The 26,513-nt window shown below is 39.8% G+C and overlaps 1 protein-coding gene across 1 annotated transcript in view; it reads left to right on the forward strand.

The window, feature by feature from the left end:
* The first annotated feature begins 7,511 nt into the window (after positions 1-7,511).
* The window catches only part of LOC115655479 (protein SSUH2 homolog), a 31,440-nt gene continuing 12,438 nt past the window's right edge, over positions 7,512-26,513 (forward strand). The window contains exons 1-8 of the mRNA XM_030570965.1: positions 7,512-7,597; positions 12,472-12,570; positions 14,132-14,213; positions 17,216-17,345; positions 18,972-19,032; positions 20,499-20,623; positions 21,359-21,421; positions 23,404-23,489. Of these exons, the coding sequence (XP_030426825.1) occupies positions 7,570-7,597; positions 12,472-12,570; positions 14,132-14,213; positions 17,216-17,345; positions 18,972-19,032; positions 20,499-20,623; positions 21,359-21,421; positions 23,404-23,489 (674 nt within the window). The 5' untranslated portion in view covers positions 7,512-7,569. The remainder of the gene's footprint in view (positions 7,598-12,471; positions 12,571-14,131; positions 14,214-17,215; positions 17,346-18,971; positions 19,033-20,498; positions 20,624-21,358; positions 21,422-23,403; positions 23,490-26,513) is intronic.

A 26,513-nucleotide genomic window follows, 5' to 3' on the forward strand; every position in this document is an offset into this window, starting at 1 on the left:
TCTCATGGAACTGGAAGGGGCCTTGAAAGGTCATTGAGTCCAGTCCCCTGCCTTCCCAGCAGGACCAAGTGCCATCCCTGACAATTTTTGCCCCAGATCCCTCAAGGAGTGAACTTACAACCCCAGGTTTAGTAGGCCAATGCTCAAACTACTGAGCTATCCCTCCTCCAAAGGGTCCCTCTCTAAGCAACCCCTGAACCTGGGCTGGAAATTAAAAACTTACATCTCTGACCTATCTGGTTTGGCAGGATCTTCTTCTACTGACATCATTGGGGTGGAGTATGGCTTTGGACTTGGGGTCCTTTCAAGTGGGCAGCATGAAGACCTACATACTCCTCACAGTAAGCTGGTAAATATTTTCTTATCAAATTGCTTTTTGACAGAAAATTGGATTTTTGACTAATTTTTTTTGCAGAGCCTGACTGTTTTCCATGGAAATTTTTATTTTTCGCTAAAATATTTTGGTTAAACCCCAAAAGGTTTGGGCCAAAAATGGGAGCTGTAGTGCTTTGTGGCAAGTGATAGTTTGCATCTCAAGTCCTCATTCTACATGCTAGGGTTCCCCGCAGGATTACATCTCCCCCACCAATAAGGGGACTCCTGTGTAACATGGAATCCCTGGCAATAGTGCACTGTGGGAGATGGTGTCCAGCTGCAGAGCCTGGTACATAGGTGGTAATGGGGACACAAAGCAAACTCCCATTTTCAGCCAAAACTCAACAATTTCCATGGAAAATGGAAATGGAATTATTTTCATTTTCATCTAAAATTTCAGTGGGAAAAAAAAGTTTCAAACTACCTCTAGCTCACAGCCCTAATGTAAGCAATGGCAAAAACTTGCTGATTACGTGATTGGCTTAGCACTGGGTAGATTAGACACTACATTTTAAATGGCTGAACACCCAAACTCTGTAAGGAATAGAATACTTGTGGGAAATATTTGGCAGAGGTTCTTTCCTTTTTGACGTGAATTAGAATTCCTGCCAAACCCAAACATTCAAAATTCATGAGTTGCCCCATAAAGAAATTTTAATGAATGAATAAATAGTTGTTTTTTTTAATTTGCCTTCAGGTTTTTTAACCTTTTGGGGGCACCTGGGTCATGTTTCCAAGCTTTTCTCTGCAACCATCAGGGCAGAAATGTTTATTAGAAAAATATAAGAAGAAAGCTGAGAATTGCACCTAAATGCATGTCTCCAGGAGCTGGGACTTTACATAAAATATCAAATATGACAAGACTTGCAATAAAATCTAAGTATTGGCAACCTTGCCATAGTATCTGAGCATCTCATTCAATCATTCCTGCACCATACTTGCATTTATGAAACTCTTTACACAGCGGCTTTAGGCGGACACTGACGTTTCCCTGTTACTCCATGGCAGCCGGAAAGATGGGTTGCTCGTGGCTTAGAACTGTCGAAGTTAAAATAGACCTATTTAACTAGAAAAACAGATGTCTCCTAGCATCAAAGATAAATGTATTTGTTCCCAACTGAAGTTTGTATGCTCAGTCTTCTTTAATCATAGTACAGCAGGCATCCAAAACCTGTCACATTTATCTTTTGAGCACAGCACAGAATGCTATAGTTCCCCTGGGAGTGGCAAAGAACTCCGCCACCAGTGTGTTTCATTTTCTGCCTCAGCTAATTTTCCACGGGCCAAGGAAACATGTATGTCTTTTTATAAAGAAAATTCCAAAGAGTTGTTAAGAATTGAGGGTAGATTTTCAAAACATCACACAGAGGTTTTATAGCTATGTCTCACATTGATGTTATTGACTTAAATCCTGCACAAAACCTCTAAAATAGGAGGAAGTGTGTCCATTGGGTAAAGAATAGGATTTAAAGGCAGGACTCTTGGTTTCCTAGCTTTGCCACTGATTTGCTGCGTGAGCTTGATCAAGTCATTTTATCTTTCTGTACCTTAATTTACCCTTCTGTACTTGGGGTGTTGGCCTATGAGATCCCCACATGAAGTATTTATTTAAAAGTATTATTTAAATATACATCCAGGAAGATCTTTTCCACTCCAAAAGTTCTGGGAGAGACATCAACTTGTTCCAATCAGCAATGATGCAAACACATAGCATAAGGTATTGTATTTAATACTTCCCAGAATCATTGCTATTTCACAGATTGTTTTTTATTTACACCAGACTATCCTACTGAATGGAATCTAGCATTTTCCCTTTCTAATATTTATGCTGTAATTTGTTGTTTTTGGGGAGAGTTGATAAGTCGATAACAATGTTATCACAATTTAACAGGCAGGAGTTATTTTGTTTTATTTACATTATACAATTCACATGCAACGAAGGGTGTGAGCATTTCTCAGTAGTCAGGTTTTGGATGGGCCGTGAAACTATGAGCCCTAATTCTACAGCTGACAACTGACAAAACTCGTAAGGACCAAACCAGAGTTTAATCAACAATATCTTAAAATAAAGAGGTCAGTTATAAAAGTCTATTCATTCCCCACCCCCAAATTCAATACCAGAAAACCTATAATGCCTCTAAAAATATGATTAGCTAACAGAAAATAAAATCAGCTTAGCAGCTGGAAATAGCCAATGCCATGCAGCTACTATAGTTATAAGGGTGTCTCTTTTACATGTATCCCTGACAAAGAGAAATAGCATGCTAGTTCCAGAGTTCCTAGATTGGGACGGAAGACCCAGTACAATATATATTCACACAGGTATAGACAATAATTTTACTGATTCCACTAACACACATAATTGTAAAATAAGCATCTTAAGAGTAAGGGAAAGGTCACTTCTCACATATGTCCTGTTAGCCTGAGATGAGATGGTGACTAGCTCATTTGCTATTTCTACCAAGGCTGGTCAAAAAATGTGGAAAAAAAATCAATGTTTTTTTTTCTTTTGCTTTTTTTTTAAAATTTCAGTTACAGAATTTGAAAAACTCAGCCCGTCCTACTCACTAGTAAACGGAAGTGAGAGCTGTAATGGGAGTGAATTTAGCAAAATAGCACAAACTCAATGAGTGTCTCCAACCACTTCAGTTCATTCATTCTGATTTCTCTTCACTTGGTCTTGCTATCTTTTCCACCAGACCTTAGGCCTTCTAGTCCCCGAAGCATTCTGGAACAAATACATTGTAATGGGATTCTACTCAAGTCCCACCCAAAATTTAATTTCTGCCAACAATTTGAGAGTTTTTGAAAGTTTCTACTGAAGTGACCAGCAGTAAAACAGTGACATTCAAATGCTTTTTTGAGGATTCAGCACCAACGTCCCATTGAGTTGGATGGAATTTCTCTCTGTCTCTTTCGTTCCATTTACTTTATAAAAGTAACAGTGTTGGAGGCTTCAGTTACAAACTGGTAAAACTGACCCAGTTAAACAACACAATTTGGTTTGCTGTATAGATGGGACCTATCGGTATTAACCACATTTCCAAACTATACTGCCAGCCTACTCCATCTGAAGCTGCAATATGAGACAAGGGTTGTACAATGTATAATCATTGCTATAAAAACCTCCACTTTCATAGGTAGTAAATTCACTGACAAATTATAATAATTATAATAACCTTTAGGAGGACTCAGTGCCTCCATGCCTTGTCCCGCTTATATCAGACTGTTCCATAGTCTGAAAAGATTAACTTCACCAAAGAAATCCTCAGACCCTCTGGCTTTCAGTTGGATGATGAAATGCAGCAACCTGTCAACAAAGCATTGTAATCTGACTATGCCTCAATGTGATATAGCACAGACACAGTGGTGGAAAAGATCAGAGACCCCAGAAAAGATGTGACCATCAAGTTCTATTAAGTTTTATTAAGACAATTAGACTTTTATTAAGACGGGTATGACTTAGATGGAAAGTGAACAGTTATGGTCAACACATCAGGACAGCCTTCAGGCCTTTTCACATAAAATGGAAGGGACAGATGGAGGAAAGAAAAAAACAGTTTAAGCATATTTAGGTCCCGATCATGCAAATTGCTGACCAAGGGGCCCCAGTTATTTCAGTGGGGGTCCACCCATGCAGCTAACATTGCAAATTTAGGGCCTTAGAGTCTATTCCAGATGCTTGAAGCTTTGCGTTAAAGAGTAGAAGTTAACAGCAACATGAAGTCTAGCTCGATCATTAAGAGCCATTTATTTTAATCTTGAAGGTATTTAATGAATCACAGCTTCTCAAGTGGAAATTCAAGTGTAATAACAATGACACCTAGCACACTGCATTTAATGAACACCAACAACTGTCGCTGGCAGTAATAATGCTTCGCATTGGGGCTAATGGATCTATTCATTGCTATTAATACATACTATTCATTTATCCCTCTCAGAGGTGTGGCTCTATGCCACAATTTATTTCAATGTTTATCAGCACTGTCCCATGGTGATTAGTATTTTTAGATATTTAAAAAAAATCTGATTTAAATAATAGCTAAAAATATTCCTAGCCAAGGCTGTAAGTGCTCTAAAAACTCCAGTAACAGCACAGTTACATCTCAGCAGCATTAAATGATCAATTCAGATAGGAACTCAGCCAGCCAGACACTTACAGAGACTTCTTTCCACCCCTCAGTCATTGAGGGGCCCATACTCTCAGCCCTCTCCAAAAGCCCTATCAAAGAGATGTCATTGGTTAACAAATTCGGACTATTTTGGACTAAGAAGGGGAGCAAGAGCCAGAGTCCTGGTGACCTCACTCAGAACACTCTGTTAGCCACCTCCTCTCTGTTGAAAAGAGGGGGATTCAGCTCACATGCTCCTGCTGAGTGCAGCTAGCAGTAGAATGTAAACTCTCTTCGTTGATGACCTCAGAGCAATGTCAGTATGGACCGAAATGTATAAAGGTTTTAGAGTTATAATAGGGCCTCATTCTGAGTTACATTAAGGTCAGTTTATACAACTCTGACGGCATAAACCTGCCTTAAAGTAGGTGTAGGCAGCTCCCCAAATATCTCTTATGTAGGGACCCTTTCTGGCTGGTGAAGTACTGGAATAAAAGTTATATATCAGCTGTGCACCCAGGCCAGACAAAAGGCATGGATCAGGGCATGCCAGTGGTGTGGCCAGGGAACACTACACTACAGGTATTCTCCATTTCTCACAGTTTATAATAGTGGTTCTCAAACTTTTGTACCGGTAGCCCTTTTCACATAGCAACTCCCCCATTATAAATTAAAAACACTTTTTTACATATTTAACACCATTATAAACGCTGGAGGCAAAGTGGGGTTTGGGGTGGAGGCTGACAGCTTGCGACACCCCAAGTAATAACCTTGTGACTCCCTGAAGGGTCCCAACCCCCAGTTTGAGAACCCCTGGTTTATAAGTTCCTTACTGATTCCCCATTGCTGCTGCTGCTGCTGCATTTGTTTTGCAGCAGCACCTCGGAGCCACAATCATGGACCAGGGCCACATTGTGCTTGGCACTGTACGAACACAAAACAAAAAGCCAAACCCTACCCCAGAAAGCACCCAATCTAAGTATAAGCATCATGCCTGCAGTTTTGCTTGTCCATTATGCAGTTCATGCAAAAGGATATTTTCATGAAAAATTCATATTCTTTTTTCCTGTCAAAAATTTTCAGTGAAGCGTTGCCATCTGGAAAATTTTGACCAGGTCTATACAGATTGAAAAAAGAGATGGAAGGAACTTTTTGCCCAAAGATGTGTTGACATGGTGATGGATTAAAATGAAAACAAAAATCCAAAATTTGATCAGCTCTAGAGAAAGGCTCCTACAGCCTCTCTCTCCCTGACATGCTTCATACCTACATAAGGGATGTGCGATGGGATAGCCTAATTTTGGTAATTAATTGGTCTTTGACTATTAGCAGTAAATATGCCCAATGGGCTGTGATGGGATACTAGAAAGGGTGGGACCTGAGTTACTACAGATAATTCTTTCCTGGGTGTCTTGCTGATGAGTCTTGCCCACATGTTCAGGGATTAGCTGATCGCCATATCTGGGGTCAGGAAGGAATTTTCCTCCAGGGCAGATTGGCAGAGGCCCTGTTTTTTTGGGGTTTTTTTTGCCTCTTTCTACAGCGTGGGGCATGGGTCACTTGCTGGAGGATTCTCTGCACCCTGAAGTCTTTAAACCACAAGCTGAGGACTTCAATACCTCAGACATAGGTCAGGGGTTTGTTACAGGAGTGGGTGGGTGAAATTCTGTGGCCTGTGTTGTGCAGGAGGTCAGACTAGAAGACCATGATGGTCCCTTCTGAGTCTATAAGGATGACAGAGAATCAGGCCCCTAATGAATCAAATATTTGAATGTCATTGGATATTAACCTTTTGGTCACATGACCTAATAAGTCACTGAAAAATTGGCTAGTAACAACCTATCCTCCATTCATTTTTTTTTAAACTTCACATTTTTTGTTATTTTATAAAATATAAACAATAATGAAACAAAACATATATAAATACAAGCACAGGATGGAAATAGCATATAAATAAGGAAATTCAAGAACAGGTTTGTTTATGATAATCGTCAGCTACCTGACCAAAGTATCTTGTTAACTGTTTTCCCAGACAGGCAATAGCTTATTGTTCTTAACTGTATCAATCTGTTACTAATATTTCAGCTCATAGAAATGATGGATAACATTAGAGAGCACACATATTACCAAAGAAATGCTGTCTGCATATAGTACAGTAAACTTAGTTTTTTTGGATGAAGGTTGAAGTTCAAAAAGGAAGTATGTGTGTGGAATCAGAGAAGAAGAAAAGGGATGTAAGGTACACAAGAAGGAGTCGGGAAAGCTTAGCATAGCTTGGCACAGAATATTTATTAGCTCATTTGGTATAGCTACAGTATTCACCAGGGAACACAAGTATCCTAATTTGAGTTGTAGTAATGTACAGGATTCACATATATACAAGTCTGGCTAAATGAAGAGCAATGAATGGAGTATTCTGATCATTACTTAAGTCTGCCAAAGTCTCTGGTATCTAGCTGGCATGTATTTAGCCATCATAATCATACATGACAGCAGATAATACCTTACATCAGATACAAAGACTTTTAGTGAAAGCAAAATAGGTGAAAAGGGGAAAAAAAGACAAAGTCCCATAACATGAAGGTATTTGTTACATACATATAAAACAGTACATCTGTATTTTGGGTGATGAGTAAAATGAATAAAGCCCATGATCACATTAAACCCGTAATGAAAGAACTACCCTTCTCATGTTACTGGATGGATAAGAGGGATAGATGGGAATATGATGTGTAGGGAGACTTACATCTACTCTACAGACCCTTTATATCAGGCTAGCTGGCCTAAAGGGCCCATTGAGTAATCTGACCCTGTGTGTTAGTCTTTCTAAACATTTTGTCCCCTCTTATGGATTTTGCTTTGGGAGGGGAACGTGAAACTCATACATTTGTTTGGCTTTTATTTTCATCACTCACTTTTGCGTCAGCTTTGACTTTAATTCTGACCTTTGAATTGTTTGTGAGGTGGGAGTGGCTGGAGGGGGTGGGCTTTAGCTACTATGAACACAGAATGCTCAGAAAACAATGCATTCCATGGTGGAAATTGGGATTAGAAAATCCTCTTTGCCTCCTGACCCTTGAAAATGGACCATGAACAGAATGAAGATGACAGTAAGTAAACTAAAGGAAATATAGCCCAGAAAGGACCGTTTCTCTAATAGTTTGTTGTCCTATTTTGTTATAATGCATGCTTAAAAATAGTTTTAGACTTTTCTTTCTGGCCACGCACTGAACAACAGTATGTTTCCAGCACTGAAAAGGCCCACAATAAATACATGCATGCTTCCTCCCATTGTCTGTGAAAATGTGACAACTGTCAATTCATTCCTTAAATACACTCTCTGGACAGCTGAAGGTGTTCAGTGCAAACTTAGGTCCAGATCCAAAGTCCACTGATATCAGTGGAAAACTCCGATTTCCTTCAAGGGATCAGGCCTTTAAAATCATCCTCCATAACTAGAATTCCATAGTAATTTTGCATCACAGTTTTGTTTTCAATAAACGGAGGACTTTTGAATCCTACTACAAAGCTGCATGGCAAGAATCGAACGGGGACATTTATAACCTCTAATAAAATGCTGTGCAATTAAGACATCTCTGATAAAAGATCTTTTATCTGAAATCTTTGTCTGCACCTTTTTAAAGAGATTATAATACAGTTCCAAGAGAGACATCCATTTCAAGGGGCCCCCGTGATACACTGCTGTCACTAATACTGCTGAAACGTCAGTGAGTACTGATGTTTAATTCGTGAATGATGAAAGTCTTGATGATTGTTCGGAGAAATAACGATGCTACATGAAATATTGTTAAATCAAGATAAAAAGGAGATATTAATCTCTATGCAAAAAGCTGAACTCCAGGTCTGCCTAACCACCAAAGAGTTAAGAAATAGGTGAAAGGATACAGAGTGAACTGGGTTTCAATGATGCTTTTCCTGGGTGTTATGAGAAATAATTATATTTGAAGGCTATATTTTTCTAACGAGTGAGATTGGCAAGATGTTGTTCAAAAAGGGCTGAATCCAAAGTCATTGAAAACTATGGGAGTCTTGCCATTGACTTCAAAGGGCTTTAGATCAGACCCTGCAATAACATATACTCTTACATGTATCCATTAAAACAATTGCACCTCCAGAAAAAGGGCATCGTTATAAGCAGATTGCAATTTAAAAAAAGAAAATGATCATCCCAATATATTATGAGTCATATAAATGCATTGACACCATTCACTTCTAGCTTTAAACCTTCCCTTTCTCATCAAAAGGAAAAAAATAATTTCTCAATACTTAATTCCTGCCAACTATTGAGAAACTTTCCCATAAACATTCCTTTACATGTAGGGAAAGGACGACAGATTTAAACCGGCTGTAATACCAGAACTCTCTCAAACCATTTTTAAGCTTTGTGCAAATATCACTTTCTCCATTTCCAGTAAAAATATATAAATGCTTTTGGTGTGCTAAATGGCATAAAAGAATGGTGGGGAAATAAGAGATGACAAAGTTCTGCTTATTTTATGATAGGGGAAAAATGTATTTGGCAATTTATTTTATATGTGCCCATCACTTATCCACTCGTATCTACATTGTGGATTCTTAACCAGGCAGTCCCAATCACTCTGAGCTTCCATATTGCTCAATGGAAGGGAAGAGGCATTGGTTTTGCAGTCTTGTTATAGACCCCCAAAGTCTGAAAAACAAATGACTGAGATATCATAGAAAGTATAAAAATGCAACAGTATAGAATAAGGCATACAATAGTTTTGCTTAGCCAGAAACTCAAACCCAAACTGGACCTGCCCTGTTGGAGTTTGCTGGAAAAAAAAATCACACTCCTGTAACCTTAGTTTCATCATAAAATTATGGTGTGTCCATTAAGAAATCTTTCTATTTTGATGACAGCTCAGACAACCCTGCTTTTGAATTTGGGGTGGGCACAGTGGAAAGCATCTACCCAAAGAGGAGCTCTGCATTCCGGAAGTCCATCCATGCACACATATGGTCTGTGGATGGAATTCTGGGGTATGGACACTTCCAAATTGGTGTCACCATGTGTTTCCATGCATTGCTGAAGTCAATGGGAATTTTGCCACTGACTTCACTAAGCAAAGGATTAGATCTCTAATGTACAATACAAGAACATGCTGCAAACTGAGGCACAATTTATAAGTAACAACTAACACTCTCAATTTCCTGGCTTTGGTCAAAGTGCTTCTCAGTCTCATTGTTATTCTAAAGCACATGTGTTTATATATTATTGTGATATCTAGCAACAGGAACTAGTCTGTTGGTGATTTATATGCTCCAAATTCGGGATATTTATAACTCAGCCATTTAAAACATTTGCATGGAGCTGGAATTTGGAACATATTCTCAGCTCAATTTTTGTTGTAAATAAGTTACTTAAAATTGCTGGGCTATTTTGAACTTTAGCCCATTAAAATAAATGTTTGGGTACTCTTGGGAACATGCAGAACTAGATTTTTTTTATAAGTACAATGTGATTTAGAAATAAAAAATGTTGGCAGAGATTGTGATGTAATGGTTAACAGGGTTCTAGGAGTAAGGACATTTGGGTTCTTGTGTCTGCACTGACAGTGCCCATGGGTAAACCACTGACTCTCAGTTTACGTCTCTATAAAATGTATATAATGCACACCTACCACACAAGGGTGATGTCAGTCTTAATTAATGTTTGTAAAGGATTCTTAGTTCTCTGAATGCAACAAATTGATAAAATTGACTGATTTCTTGTGGGTATCATGACCTAAGTGAGTTCCATTGCTACGTCACATGAGTTGGTGAACTGGGTTGGTTGTCACAGTTTAGTTCATAGTGGACGGCTGTTCAACTTAGTGGGAATCTCAGCAGAAATATCGTGGAAATTGAACTTCTAGAGAGGCTGTGAGTGAGTAGGCATCAACTAATATGGGCCCTAATTCCTGGCTCTGTCACTGAGCTACTGTGTGGTATCTGGCAAGTCATTTCAGCCTCTCGGAGCCTCTGTTTCCATACTCATCCTTTGTCTGTCTTGTAGCTGGAAAGCTCTTTGGGGCAAGTATTGTCTGTAAGTATCAATTTGTATGGAATCTAGCACAATGAGCCTTGAAAATCCATTGGGTCTCCAGTCACTACTGTAACATTAATAATTCTCATGGCATCTAGAGGTGAACCCTCCAGGTCATGGGTCATAGATAGGTGTAGGTTCTCCAGTTCTCTTTTTTCAGCAGATAATTTCTTTTAAACACAGAGATGGGGCAAAACTGGAAGTATTTATCCAACACCTTTCCCTATCCCTGGACGTTGGAAGTGCAGATAAAATGGGACCTAGATCAGAACTATGGAACTATCCCTTGATTTTAAACTTGCAAAACCAAACTCTGCCTCAAGAGACTTTAGAAATGCATAATAGACTAATATACCGTAATCTGTGAATTAATCGACTCGTCTCTCTAGAGATGCTTTGCTCATTGCCTTAAATAAAATCACTTTGAATTTGCTCTGAACATGACCAAAATAATTATACTGAAAGCAACATATGGATTTTTTTTTAAAAGAAAGTGTCCTGTAGTGTTTATCACTCAACATCAGGCTGTTATCTTCACTCCTTCAGTACAAGGACAACCTTGTCTTCTGCACAGGAAAGGTGACATTTCTACTGAAGCATATCGTTTCTTATTTTCATAGGTAAAATAATGAAGTGGTTTATTTAGGCTCTCTGAAGAATTAAGAATGGTCTCAGAAGAAAAGTCAAGTAAACCAAATTGATGGATGACTGCACTGAGCCATTCGTTGTGTCATTTGAATTGTACATTGTTAGCAGATGACATTTCCTGGCTCTTCCATGTGTTTCTTTGGTTTTTTTTTTTAACTGCACTTGCTTCCTGGTGCAAACCACTCTAATATGATGGGAAAGGTCCCTGGATGGAGGGCTAGTTAATAAGAGAGATGGTACTCCTGATTCTTCATGCAGAAACAAATTGTTATAGCTCAGGAAGGGGAGTATTTTTAGAGCAGCACATAAAGAAACAAACAACTGGTGTCCCAAGATTAGGATTAAAATAGTTAAAAGTGTGGCAAAATTTTATAGAAGCCACCGCTAGTTACCAGTGTTATTATTACTAAAAACAAAGGGTGAGATTTCTAATATAACTAGGGGATTTGGACACCCAGCTTTCATTAGCTTTAATGGGCCTAAATCCCTTAGGCAATTTGAAATTCTCATTCATGTTTTCTTATCCAGTTACTAAATAGAGAAGTTCAACCTCTGGAAAACTGTTATTTACATTAATACTTCTGTAAGGCCCTAATTCTGGATGCTCATGTTTAACATCACACGTATGAACAGTCCCATTAAAGTAATGTGTGTGTAAAGCTAAGCATGTGCAGAAGTATCTGCAGAATCAGAACCTAAATTCTAATATCTGATATCAGGTACAAGTTGTTTTTTTTTGCTTAAAAAGCGATGAGCCTTTAGTTTGTGAAGTGTTTATATCACGATAAAATATTATTAGTAAATCACATCAGTAGTATATTCATCTTTTTCATTATAACCAACAGGACAAATACTTCATGAGTAGAAATGGTTTTGTTTGTATTCAATATCTTTCATCTGAGGATCTGAAAGCATTTCCATTAAGATACCAATGCTGAGAAGGCAAGCATGATTGTAGCCCATTTACAAGTGGGGGAATTAAGGCCCAGTTAAACAACTTGCCCAAAGTCAAAGATTCATTGGAATAGAACCCAGGATTCCTGCCCCAGCTCTAACAATTAGGTTACATCAGTTACATTTCTGCAAATGTATACTAAGAGTTGCTCCATCCCCAGCCTGGAGGCTGAGCTCCCAGGAGGCAGGGTTTGCTGTGATCTCTCCATTTTTACCTTTATTGTCTCCCTTTGCCCTATTTCCCTCCCCAGTAAAATTATAGCACAGTGATTATTCCATTTAATTGATCACTCTATGTTCCTTATTTCTAACTAGCAATCCTGGATCTGGAATCGGAGCCTGAAAGTCCACTAGCACCCCCTGAAGATCTTCTGGAACAACTGGACGGCTATGAATGGACTCTGCGAGATGGGGGTATATGTGCAGCATGGACAGTTTCTCTTTTATTACAATCTGTATATGAATTTGTTTCTGTGAAAGTGAGAGATTAATTGCCCCTGTTTTATCCAAGCAAGAGCCATGCAAGCTCCCTCATCACTCTTTCCTATAAGTCTCTATTCTGGTGTGAAAACATTTGCTACTGTGGCCCCAGGCCACTCTTGAGCAGAGGCAGCTGTTCTTGCCAACATGTGAGGCAGCTTTGTCAAACATGAGAGTGGGACTTGGATGAGATCAGTGCACTAATGTTCAGTAGGAAACCCCTAGAGAAAGGTGCAAGAACACACTGCCACCTATCTATGCCACAGTGTTAAATACTTCTGGATTGTGGTTAAATACTGTACCCGGTCCCACTACAAGGTGTTGCTGTGAGTGCTGGGGTGCACCAGTCCCATAAACACTTGGTAGCATGCTGGGTGTCTCCAAGGCTTCAAGGATTAGGTTCTTTAGGCTCAGTGGGTTCCTCAAAACTTTTGCATGCTTTGAGTCACAGAAGATTTATTTACTAGGCCTGTCATCAGAAAGATTTGCAAACACCCTAGGCACAATTGCTTTCAGTATTACAACAACAACAAGGCTAAACCCAGCACAGGTGAATAAACGGTAATAAGGACCCCATGAAAACCATGCACACTGTCTTCCCTGCAAGCTACTGCACTGTATCCATCCTCCTGCTGGTCCTCTGCATCTCTGTCCCTCTCTCAGGCCATCTAGTTCCACATCCCAGGCTACCTCCATCCACTGTCAGCTCCCAGGCTACTGTGTTTGGCCTGCTGCTGCTCCTACTGACAATAGCCTCCATCTCCCTCCTGAGCCTAGCCCATTTCACCTCTGGTTGTACTTCTCTTTCGCAGGCTTGGGAGGCTATGGAGTCCTCAGCTGAATGTTGAGCTAGGGGTTAACAGTGCCTAGTAATGAACTAGTAAATCTATTACAATGTATCCAATATTTCTGGATTATTAGGCTACGAGGACTCCACTCGAATTAATGGAGTTTGCTGATGTGGATAAAGTTCAATTGCTACATCAACTCTCAAAAACCACAGAGAAAAGACTGACAAAACTCAAACTGAAACTTTTTTTCTTAAAGTGATCAACATTCATCATTCTCCTCAATTATTTTCATTTTTGATTCCTCTGCCCTGCTGGGTTTTGGCCAGGTCCAAAACCAGAATTGTCAAAGCTCCAAAAGAAAATGCCCTTCTCTCCCAAACTCTGGCCTATCAGAAAATAGAAGGGTTTAGAAACCTCATGAGAAAGTCTATTCAGGAGATTCTGGGCCAGATCCTCAGCTGGCATAAGTTAGTGTTGTTCCACAGAAACCACTGGAGATTTGATGATTGACACCATCTGAGGATATAATCCATCCACCCTACTTTGCAGATTTTGGATAAGACTCCAGACTCCTGAGACCTTATCTAAATTCCTCTTTTTGGAGGGTCCGCCATTACTAATTCATAGCAACAGACAACCTCTGTAAGGTAAAAGATTTTGCTGTTAAATTTAGACTAATTCCACATTTTGATTGTTTCCCTTAGGAGGAAAAAACCTGCCACCACCTGCAGACTTACTGAGAAAGCTCAGTGAACAGAGAGACAGGCCCATATTTCCAGAACACAGGTGAGATCTTTGCCTTTCCTGCTATATTTGCTTAACATGACCTAGGACTCTAGCCTGCTGCCCCAGGAATATTATTTTGATGATTATTAATATTACAATGGCACCTAGATCACAACCAAGATCAAAACCCCATTGTGCTAGGTGCTGGGCAAAGACATAACGAGAGAGAGTCCCTGCCCTTCCAATCTCTATAGACAAGTCAGACAAAGGGAAAACATTCTTCTCCTCATTTTACAGAAAAATGAAATGATTTGCTTAAGGCCAGACAGGAAGCAGAGCCAGGCACTGACCTGAGTCCCCACCAATGCCTTAGTCACAAGGCCATTTCTCCTCTCTAGCAGAACTATTAACTTAATTGGGACTACTCGCATGTGAATGGACCAACTCATGTGAGTGGGGGATGCACATCATCATCATAGCAATGCCCCTCTGTCATGTTCATTGGCCAAACCGGACAGTCTCTACGCAAAAGAATAAATGGACACAAATCTGACATCAGAAATCATAACATTCAGAAACCAGTAGAACACTTCAATCTCTCTGGTCACTCAATAACAGACCTCAAAGTGGCAATTCTTCAACAAAAAACCCCTTCAAAAACAGACTCCAACGTGAAGCTGCAGAACAGGAATTCATTTGCAAACTAGATACCATCAGATTAGGCCTGAATAAAGACTGGGAGTGGTTGGGTTAGGGTGACCAGATGTTCCAATAAAATTGGGACTGTCCCGATATTTGAGTGGTTGTCCTGCATCCCGACCGGCCTTCGGTCGGAATACAATTTGTCCCGATATTTCACTCCGCGGCGGACACCCCGCCATGTGTCCTGATATTTTCTTCATCTCATCTGGTCACCATAGGTTGGGTCATTGAAAAACCTAAGCTTAATTTCCCCAATACTAATTTCTCCCTATTGTTACTCACACCTTCTTGTCAACTGTGTGTAATGGGCCACTCTCTTACCACTTCAAAAGTTATTTCTCCTCCCTTGGTATCCTGCTTTTAATTGATTTATCTCGTTAGACTGACCTAACACTTGGTAAAGCAAACTCTATCCTTTCATGTATTTACAGCTGCTCCTGTATCTTTTACTTCATACATCTGATGAAGTGAGTTCTAGCCCATGAAAGCTTATGCCCAAATAAATTTGTTAGTCTCTAAGGTGCCACAAGGCCTCCTCATTGTTTTTGCTGATACAGACTCACACGGCTACCACTGAAATCTATCAACATTTTTCTTGTGCAACTTAGGTGGCACTTTGGGCTAGCCCTTAGCTCAGGGGTGAATTTTACCTTTAAAGTGCAGCCCCAGGTATTGAACTCAGCACCTTCCATCTTTGCCTCTGCCCTCACCCTTTTAAAACAATCTTCCATTTGCCAATAAAGTAGAAAAGCAAAGTACAAATGATAAAGCACCATTTTAATGAACTGCAGTATAGTGTAATGATTGGAGGGAGCCTCAAAAAAGATTTAGACAAGGTGTACAGTGGGATTAAGCTTCTCAGTCTTTATAAGAAGGAAGGGCATTAGGACCTGCCTGAATGTCTTTTTAAACACAACCTGGTAATGACAGAATAGGTAATAAAGAAACATAGGAGCTGTGAGTTGATAGTTATCTGCTAAACACTCATTAATTCAAACATCTGAGCCAAATAAAAAGGGATCTAGAGGCGCAGGAATATTTGCTAAGAGCAGATGTGTTTTAAATTTCCTTTGGATAGCATGAACACAAGGATGATTTATTAGCCCCCCAGTCTCTAATCAGAGTGTCATGGATGTTTCAGACATCCATGTTATTGATCGGAAGGCCTGCAGGGGTGATTTATCCTGTCAAGAATCATCTGGCTAATAGCCTATAAAATGGTTGTTTACGCTCTCTGATAACTGCCTGTAGCATCATATTATTTGTAGGATTTGTGATATTAGCTCTTCCTTTTTATTGAAAAAGGGCTTCTTAATATAAGTTGTCACAATCCTGACTGCAAAGATTCTTAAAGGATATTGTTTAGGGCCCTAACAAATCCTTAGCAAAACTTACTTTACCTGGGAGGATTTAGTCATCATTGCCTCCTAAGAAAAGAATTGCTTACTTAAGCATTCCCCAAACAGCAAACGCTGAGCCGATCCCCTCTATTAGCATCCACTCTACAGTATTTCAATACATCTTTGCGAGAGCATTTTTACATTAGAGAAGTGTACCAAATATAGAAAAGGAGAACATACAGTATTACAAGGGGGGCATGGAGGCCCCAGTCCTCCACCTTCGCAGTCAGTGTATTACCATTGACTACCAAAGGCAGTAGGAGAAGGGCTTCAAAATCAGTTATTACCATTGCGACTGCTAGCATGTCATTCATATTCTATTTCAGCTGTGTATGTCTGTATGCTAGTTATATTGGGTACTGCATCCTTACATTTCTAGGAGGCTGCTGTCTGCAGAGGCAGTTGCCACTCAGAGCAGAGCTGTTGCAGCATGTTACAGAGGACACAAATTATGCTCTCTTCATGTGCCCATTAGTCTTTTTGTTGTTGCCATTTCTATTAACCTGAAATTTAAAAAATCCAGGCTCAAGATATGGCTACTCTTCATGTATAAAATTATACATAGTCTCTAAAGTGTGTATAGAGATCGGACAGGAAAGATGTTTGTATTTTGGTTTGGATCTGGTGAAATCACAGGTTGGGTTTTGATTTTGCAAATTTGTTTTAGGTCTGGCATCTTTCTTATCCCAACCAGCAGAGTTTAAGGTGGGGGTTCAAACTTTTGGGTTAGACCCATTTTTCTAATAATGAGCAAAGTGAGATCTTCTTCGTTTTGCAGGTAATTTAAAAATACATTTGTCTTTTATTTGTTTGTAATTAAAAAGATACTGAGGCCAGCAGTGATTAGTGTCAAAGACTGGGCTTCTCTCCCTGACAGTGACTTTAACATGCTAAATAGACACGGCTGTTTCTTTAAAAGGTTAAAAATCGAGAGTTTATCATTTGAATGTTAATCCTTAGAATTCCCACAATGACAGAAGACATGGCCAGGAATGCCTTCCTCAGCTTCGTCAATTCTAAATGCTGCTATGGCAATAAAGCTGCTGGAGAACTGGTCATTCAGGATTTGAGACAGATGACTGTATACAGAGTGAGTATAATCAGATCTGAAACTGAAAAAAAGCGGTGCTTGGGCCATGTTTGGCCAAGTTGCTTTGATAATTTTCCGGTTGTCAAGTGATACTGGTCCATGAAGAATCATCTATTTATTAAATAAAATGACTTTAATTCATTTGTCTTGAAATGGAATTCTATAGCTCAAATAAATATTTTCCAAGGAAAACCCACCTTACTATTATTTGCAACCTTCTACGAGTCCATCTTTCTCTATAGTACGAGCATCCGCAATACCTAAATGCTACAAAATTTCTGAAAGATTTTCTCCTCCCTTCTGAACTATGGAATTTGTCTGTGGCATCAGACCCCTAAAATTGCTGCCTTTCCCCAGGCAAAACTGGAGGTATATGCTAACCTGTACTTGGTTTACTCACACAAACACAGGGAACAAAATGTAATCCTAAATGTACTCTACCAGTGTTATTCACTCTAATATATAATTCAGCTGAAAACTGACGGATCTAGGTTCTTTATCTCATCCCCATCACAAATTTATTAAAGTGAGCTCAAGATAAGCTCTCCCTCTCACTTTGTCCTTTTTCCATTCTGTAAAACAGTTCTTTTGGATATGTTCTTTTATTTTTTTTTAAATATTTTGTGCTGCTTAAAAAATGCCAGTTTTCCATTGAACTGAGCATTAATGGGTTTCAGAATGCAGATGCCCCCTGTTATTATACACAATGGATCACTCAACTTTCTAATGCATATACAATGGGACAAGCATAGCTGTTAAATAGAACAAAAATGTTATGCTACAGCAAGTTCCAATATATAATTGAGCTCTTCTTGCTTTAGAGCTTTTAAAAAGAGAAATACAAGACACCAAATATCACAATAGACAAAACTCTTTGTGTTCTCAATGGAGTTCATTGAATAACTCACTAAAATAATATTTATTGCCAGCCTAGCCTTTTTTTCTGTTCACACGAGACTTATGAGGTGCGAGGTCACTAGTAACTTGGAAGTATTCACTAAATATTCAGAATCAAGAGTTTCTAGCCTATGGCCTGTTAGTTCTTCATTTGTGAACACAACATCAGTTGTGTTGAGTGATAGTTCATCCAAGTCACATGGTATTGTTTCTGTTCCCCAGTGGGTTTTCTGAAGCCTTTCAGACTAGACTATAAATGACAACTGATGACTAGGAAATCATAAATACTGTACCTTTTGTAGGAAATTTTAGACAAATAACCATTTATACGAGGCTGTTCAACTTTTGGGATTCACAAACTTTCTAGCAGTTATCTGAACATTCCTGAGTAAACAAGCAACAGAATCCCATGAATAAAAGACTTTCAGTTTGTATTTGCTAGTCTACTTCTTTAAATAAATAAATAAATAAATAGTTGATGGAGCTCTATATCTTTGAGTCAAATGATTCAGTGAATGTCCTTGCCAATTTTTCCCTCAACTTTTTGTAAAAACTTGAAATGGAAACGTTCTCCAGTATGATTTAGTTGGTGTTGGTCCTGCTTTGATCAGGGGATTGGACTAGATGACTTCCGGAGATTTCTTCCAACCCTAATATTCTATGATTTATGATGGCTTAATACAATTTCTCTTAACGATAATTGATTGCATGATTATTTCTCTTTTCTAGTATAGACTGGAGACCTATCATGAATCAAGGCTAAGTGAATGGACTTTTCAACCTTTTACTAGTGAGTAACTGCCACATAACCAATTTGAAATGAGACAAACAGGAAATTCTTGAATAACCGAGGCTGTGTGTATACTTGGAGCTAGGGGTGTGATTCCCAGCTCATACTCATGCTAGCTCTCATTGAACTATTGCACTGAAAATAATAGCGTAGCCAAGGTGGCATGGGCAGCAGAGAGAGCTGACATGTGCTAGCCGCCCCTAATAAGTACCCATGTGGTCTAAGAGAGAATATGTGATTTATTCAAGGTCACAGATGAAGTCTATGGTGTCCACACGACTAGAACATTCTTCCTCTTTCACTAGACCATCTCATACAGGACCATCCTCTGCTAGTACCTGTAAGATATGGACCTAAAATGAAGAGTTTGGATGAGGAAATGGATCAGATCTCTCTCCAAGCTTAGGGGAAGGATAGTCAGACCTGGGATTTTGTTTTGCACCCGTCTATAATAGGGTACATATTATACACATTGAAAAATCATACTCTGTTCAGAGACCCTATGTAATGCCTGAATACTGTAGCAGGTGGATAGGAAGCTGTCTCAGCTCTGCTATTCACTGCTTAGATCATTAACTTAATTTTAACATTTAAAATTATTTTATTTCAATTTAAAGTCAGATTTAATTCATTTTTTTTGCGCGGGTTCTCTCAACTGTCTGCAGTACTTAAAGACTTGGGACTTTAAACCAAGAAAATAAGCTTTATCTGACTACTTTAAAGAGGTTTTTGTCAGATTACAGTATGTGTGATAAAAAAATAAAAAAATTAATGAGTAAAAAGAGAGCTGCCTGTGAGAAGTCAAGGACACAATGAGGTCTGTCTTGCAAAGGTGAGGTGTGATGGGTTTCTAAGAGAAATAATACACTCAGGCTGAAGTGATTGGCATGAGCTATTATATGAAGCAGCTGAGGGACTTTGAAGAGAGCATTGTGGATGGAGGACTTTCCTTTATAGACTTAGGTTCATTTTATTCCCATTTTGTGAGGATTTTGTTAAGGGTCTTGGAAGCCGGTGACATTATTTCCATTAGAAAAAGCAGATTGCCTCTATAGTAATAACTTCCTGCAAATTGTGATATACCGTGGTGCTTGTGAAAGATTTTAAATTGACAGCCCTAGAGAGTGAAGTTCTTTTATTTATCCAGAAGAAAGGTACAGCAGAGATAACAGTCCCTTGCACTCCTTGAACAATGTGCCTGAACCCTGACTAGGATGGGCCTTGGACTCCGTGAGAGGCAGTTGAAGGAGTCAGTAAGAAAGTCTACACCAGAGAAAGAGTAGGCAGTTCAGTCTGCATCCTTTGCTGAGAATGCCAATAAGAGCACCCTGTGGTGCATTGCCAGTTGTGGGGCTTGTTGGTGTTCCATTGGGAAGTGGTTGGAGAACACCAGACTCATTTCCAATAACATATACAGCAAGGCAACGTTCAACCAAGGTTTATATACGGTTTTCTTCCTGATGCAGATAATTTGGTAGATGGACCACAAAATGGCGCTTCTCCTCAGCCATGGGATATTAAGGTCCAGGCGCCGCCAATGTTTCAAGATGATACAAAGAAGTTCCGAGTACCTCACTCTTCATTAGTCAAGGTATTTCAGTCTATGGATCAGTTAAAATCAAGGGCAAAGTGTGTTATTAATTAGGACACATTCATTTAGATGAGCCTTCCAAAGATCTAATGGGTTATTTATGGTTGTGGAGGGCAGAGTTCTCAACAAATTTTAGTATTAGTTTTGTAATTTTATCTTATGGATTTCATATGAAAATAGTGTGTGCATGTGCTCACGCACACACACACGTGCACACACACACATACTCTCTATAAATATGTGGGCAAATAAGTATAATTTATTTTTGACTACTCTTTTTTGTCTAGCTGTTTGGGTACAAATTTTGCTCTAAGCTTTATAAGAAATGGTGCAGAGTGATATTCCCCCCCTCCCTCTTTTATTAATAATGACAAAAACTGGCAGAAGCTTTTCCAATATTTTTTCATGACATCTCCCTCCTCTTTTGACCACCTCTAGTTTAATTTTTTGTAAGTAAAATTTTGATTAAAAAAAAGAAATTTCAGCAAAAGTATGCACAGAAAATATTTTCCATTTTTCTGGTAGGTCTAATTAGAAATTCTCCTCTGTTAAATAATATACTATTGATGGTTCCTTTAGTAGTCTTTTAAAGCAGGTTTTACTCTATTTGATGCTGTCTGATTGGAGTAAAATACCATCACTAGAGTATTTTTGATGTAAAATGATTGCGTAATCCTATGTTAATGTTTCTGAATATCTTGGTAACTTTATACATGAGCAATATTTTGATTTCAGGCATGCCACAAATGCCAGGGTCGTGGCCGACACAAATGCAGCACTTGCCATGGTGCAGGCAGGGTAAGTAGCAGTTATGACTTCTTCAAGATGGTCCCTAATTCCATACTTTTCATTTGGGTGCTTCACTCACAGATATCTTATTTAGCATTTAATGTAGTGGTACTGCACTTATAAGTGGGGAGGATTCAGGATGAGTGTAGGGGTGGTAAATCAACAGGATAGTGTTGTTTACTTCCAAACTTTGCATAGTAAAAGCCTGATCCTGCATTCTTTGTACACCCAAACTTCCTATTGACATCAAGGGATCCACATATACAGAATCTGGATTGTGAACTTTATGAATGAAAAGAATCCTATTTGTAAATTCACTCCAGTAGATAGACAACCTCAGGAGTTATAATACCTTACTCCTCTCTAGCCAATGAATTACACTGGTTTGTCTGAGAGTAGATTTCACTCTGCATGCAATCAAACGAGTGTGAATCCTAAACATATAATACAGTAAATCTATCAACACATTTGCTCAGACTGTAGTTTTGAAATTTCTCAGTGGAAATGAGTCCCCAATCCAGCAAGCCATATGCTTAACTTTAAGTGCAAGAGTAATCTGACTGAATAGTTCCCAGATGTGCATTTGGCCTTCTCTGTCTAATGTGCTCATCCTGCATAAGAGTTCCAGCAACAAAACACATATTGTTGTTCACAGTACTCAGAGCATACCGTTTAGCTAAATCTAGTCCGATTTTACAAAAATGTGTCTGCAAAGCAGCTTGCTAGTAATTACATACACCAATATATGTGCAAAAATGTGTATATAGTATAAAATACTTTTAATCTTATTCCAATCTCATTTATTCCAGTGGTATATTTGACCAATAGACACCTATTCAGCCCACTTTCAGAGGCACTGAGATTTAATCAATCTTCTATTTTCCACATTATTGTTGTCAAGGCGATTCTTCACTCTGGCACTTTGAGTGCAGAAGGTGGGGGGTTGCAAGAATTTTAAAAATTAATACTGGCCATTTAGGGCTTGTATTAAACTCCCAAGGTCACAGCTTCTCTCTGACCTTGGATGGGTAGATGCTGCCACCACTCAAGTGCAAAAAAACCAAACCAAACCAAAAAACCCTTGAGAACTCAGGAAGGAACACTTGAGAATTCCTTCCCCTGGGGTACCTTCAAGCCCTTTCACTCCCTTCCCGGGAAGAGCTGAGAAAAAAAAAACAAAGGAAATCAGCTGTTCCTACCAGCTAATTAACAACATATGCACAAACCTCTTAGGGACACAAAAATCGAATCCTGTTCTTAAAAAAGGTAAATTTTATTAAACCACAAAAGAAAAGACATTTGGAAATTAGGCTTTTTGCTGGATCTTAAAAGAAACAATTACAAAAATTAAGCATCAAGATAACTCGCTTAAGGTTCAGCTTAAAGGTTACAAGCAAAACAAAAGCATCAGGGGTTAGCACAGAGGAGTCCACAAGCCAGTTAAAAAAATAAAAGAAATAACCCTAATCGCGTCTTCCTAGATATTCCCTAATTTACTTACATTTCTGGGGTTTAAGATAAGCAACCTTTAGGTATGATCTGATGGTTTTTCACACTTGGCTTAAAGCTTCTCACAGCTTAACTGCTCCCTGTTCTCCTCTTTCCCAGAAAACAAACACACAGACAAAGGAAAGGTTTTTTCCAATTTAAAAAAATTCTAACCCTCTCATTGGCTCTTTTGGTCAGGTGCCCTCTCCTTTCCTTTTACCTGTGGGCTTGTTAGCCCTTTACAGGTAAAGCAAGTAGAGAACCATCACCAAGAAGGATTCCATAGCCAACTGGCTGGCTGGGTGTTCACAAAAGGGAGCTATCCCCCCTCTGATTTATCACATTGTGCAAAGCACATATCTAAGATAACTTCTTTTTTGCTGAATTCTGACTGAGCAGGGTTGTGGTTAGAAAGCATAAAGATAGTATGCAAGACAAATCTGAAAACATGGTTGTTTCTAGTATCAGGGAGGGCATATTTTATTTCTCTGGTGCATTTGTAGATGAGATGTGTTACATGCAGTGGGACCAGACACAGGAAAAAACAGCAAAAGCGGTGCAAGATGCGTTCAGGAACTGGACGTAAAAGGTAAGGTGGGCTCATTGGCATTTTGCCACCATGGCTCCATTTAGATTATTTTCTAGAATAATTTCATTTATTAAGAAAAAAAAATCTAATCCTCATTTGTGCACAGAGAGGCAGATTCTCTACGTGGATGAGTTGCACTGTATGTAAGAGAGCAGTATGATTGCTCAGAGCTGCAGTATGAAACTGGAGAAAAGCCTGTTGAGAGTCTTTGGGTTAAGTTTAGAGGTGAGAGCAACAAGGTGTCATGGTGGGCATCTGCTATAGACCACCAGACCCAGAGAATGAAGTAGATGAGGCTTTCTTCAGACAACTAACAAATTTTTCCAAATCACAGGCCCAGGTTCTCATGAGGGACTTCAGTCACCCTGATATTTGCTGGGAGAGCAATACAGCAGTGCATAGATAATCCAGGATGTTTTTGGAGAGTGTTGGGGCAACTTTCTGGTGCAAGTGCTGGAAAAACCAACTAGGGGTGGTGCTCCCCATGACCTGCTGCTCACAAACAGAGAAGAATTGGTAGGGGGAGGGCCGGCTCTACCATTTTTTCTGCCCCAAGCAAAAAACAAAACAAAAAAAAGCCGCCCAGAATGTGCTACCCCAAGAATGGATGGAATGCCACTCCTTAGCATGTGCCGCCCCAGGCACATGCTTCATCCATTGGTTCCTGGGGTCGCCCCTGGGTAGGGGAAGTAGAAGTGAGTGGCAACCTGGGCAGCAGTGACCATGAGATGGTTGAGTTCAGGATCCTGACAAAAGGAAGAAAGGAGAGCAGCAGAATACGGACTGTGAACTTCAGAAAAGCTGACCTTGACTCCCTCAGGGAACTGATGGGCAGGATCCCATGGGAGGCTAATATGAGGGGGAAAGGAATTCAGAAAAGGTGACTGTATTTTAAAGAAGCCTTATTGAGGGCGCAGGACCAAACCATCCCAATGTGCAGAAAGAATAGCAAAAATCTTTGGTGGAAACTTGGACAGATGATTAGGGAGGAATATAAAAATATTGCTTGAGCAAGCAGGGATATAATCAAGAAGGCCAAAGCACAACTGGAGTTGCAGTGAGCAAGGGATGTGAAGGGTAACAAGAAGGGTTTATACAGGTGTGATAGCAACAAGAAGGTGGTCAGGGAAAGTGTGGGACCCTTACTGAATGGGGAAGGCAACCAAGTGAGAGATGATGTAGAAAAAGCAGAAGTGCTCCATGGTTTTTTTGCTTGGTCTTCACAGACAAGGTCAGCTCCCAGACTGCTGCACTGGGCAGCACAGTATGTGGAAGAGGTGACCAGACCTCAATGGTGAAAGAACAGGCTAAGGATTATTTAGAAAAGCTGGACATGCACAAGTCCATGGGGCCGGATGCAATGCATCCGAGGGTGCTGAGGGAGTGAGCTGATGTGATTGCAGAGCCATTATCTTTGAAAACTTGTGGTGATCAGAGGAGGTCCCGGATGACTGGAAAAAGGCAAATATAGTGTCCATCTTTAAAAAAGAGAAGAAGGAGAAACTGGGGAACTACAGACTGGGTAGCCTCACCACTGTCTTTGGAAAAATCATGGAGCAGGTCCTTAAGGAATCCATTTTGAAGCATTTGGAGGAGTGGAAGGTGATCAGAAACAGTCAACATAGATACATCTGACCAACCTGATTGCCTTCTATAATGAGATAACTGGCTCTGTAGATATGGGGAAAGCGGTGGACATGATACACCTTGACTTTAGCAAAGCTTTCAATAAGGTCTCCCACAGTATTCTTGCCAGAAAGTTAAAGAAGTATAGGCTGGATGAATGGACTATAAGGTGGATAGGAATCTGGCTAGATTGTCAGGCTCAACGGGTAGTGATTAACCTCTCAATGTCTATTTGGCAGCTGGTATCAAGTACCGTGCTCCAGGGGTTGGTCCTGGGACCAGTTTTGTTAAACATCTTCATTGATGATCTGGATGATGGGATGGATTGCACCCTCAGCAAGTTTGCAGATGACACTAAACTAGGGGGGAGAGATAGATACGCTAGAAGATAAGGATAGGGTCCAGAGTGACCTAGACAAATTGGAGGATTGGGCCAAAAGAAATCTGATGAGGTTCAACAAGGATAAATGCAGAGTCATACAATTAGAATGGAAGAATCCCATGCACTGCTACAGGTTGAGGACTGACAGGCTGAGTGGCAGTTCTGTAGAAAAGTACCTGGGGATTAAGGTGGACAAGAAGCTGGATATGAGTCAACAGTGTGCCCTTCTTGCTGAGAAGGCTAATGACATAATAGGTTCTATTAGTAGAAGTATTGCCAGCAGATTGAGGGAAATGATTATTCCCATCTATTAGGCACTGGTAGGGCCACATCTGGAGTATTGCATCAAGTTTTGGGACCCCCACTACAGAAACGATATGGACAAATTGGAGAGAGTCCAGTGGAGGGCAATGAAAATGATTAGGGGGCTGGGCACATGACTTATGAGGAGAGGCTGAGGGAACTGGGCTTATTTAGTCTGCAGAAGAGAAGAGTTGGGGGGGGATTTGATAGCAGTCTTCAACTACCTGCAGGGGGGTTCCAAAGGAGATGGAGCTAGGCTGTTCAGTGGTGGCAGATTACAGAACAAGGAGAAATGGTCTCAAGTTGCAGTGGGAGAGGTCTAGGTTGGATATTAGGGAAAAAAACTATTTCACTAGGATGGTGGTGAAGCACTGGAATGGGTTACCTAGTGAAGTGCTGGAATCTCCATCCTTAGAGATTTTTAAGGCCCGGCTTGACAAAACCCTGGCTGCGATGGTTTTTTTGTGGTTGGACTAGATGACCTCCTGAGGTCTCTTCCAACCCATATCTTCTATGATTCTATGATTATTACCTGGGATAATTTTCACCAGCTGAGGAACTGGCCCAGGATATTTTTGGTCATGGTTGAGGCACATTAAAGGGGCAAAGTCAGGAACCTTATGACCAGTTTTCCTGAAGTCAGTAGGACTCCACCTGTCTCTTCAGTGTAGGACCAGTGCCTTAATGACTTCGTTCTCCAAGCTTTGCAGTCT

The sequence above is a fragment of the Gopherus evgoodei genome, chromosome 7 (genome assembly GCF_007399415.2).
Source record: "Gopherus evgoodei ecotype Sinaloan lineage chromosome 7, rGopEvg1_v1.p, whole genome shotgun sequence".
Lineage (NCBI taxonomy): Eukaryota > Metazoa > Chordata > Testudines > Testudinidae > Gopherus > Gopherus evgoodei.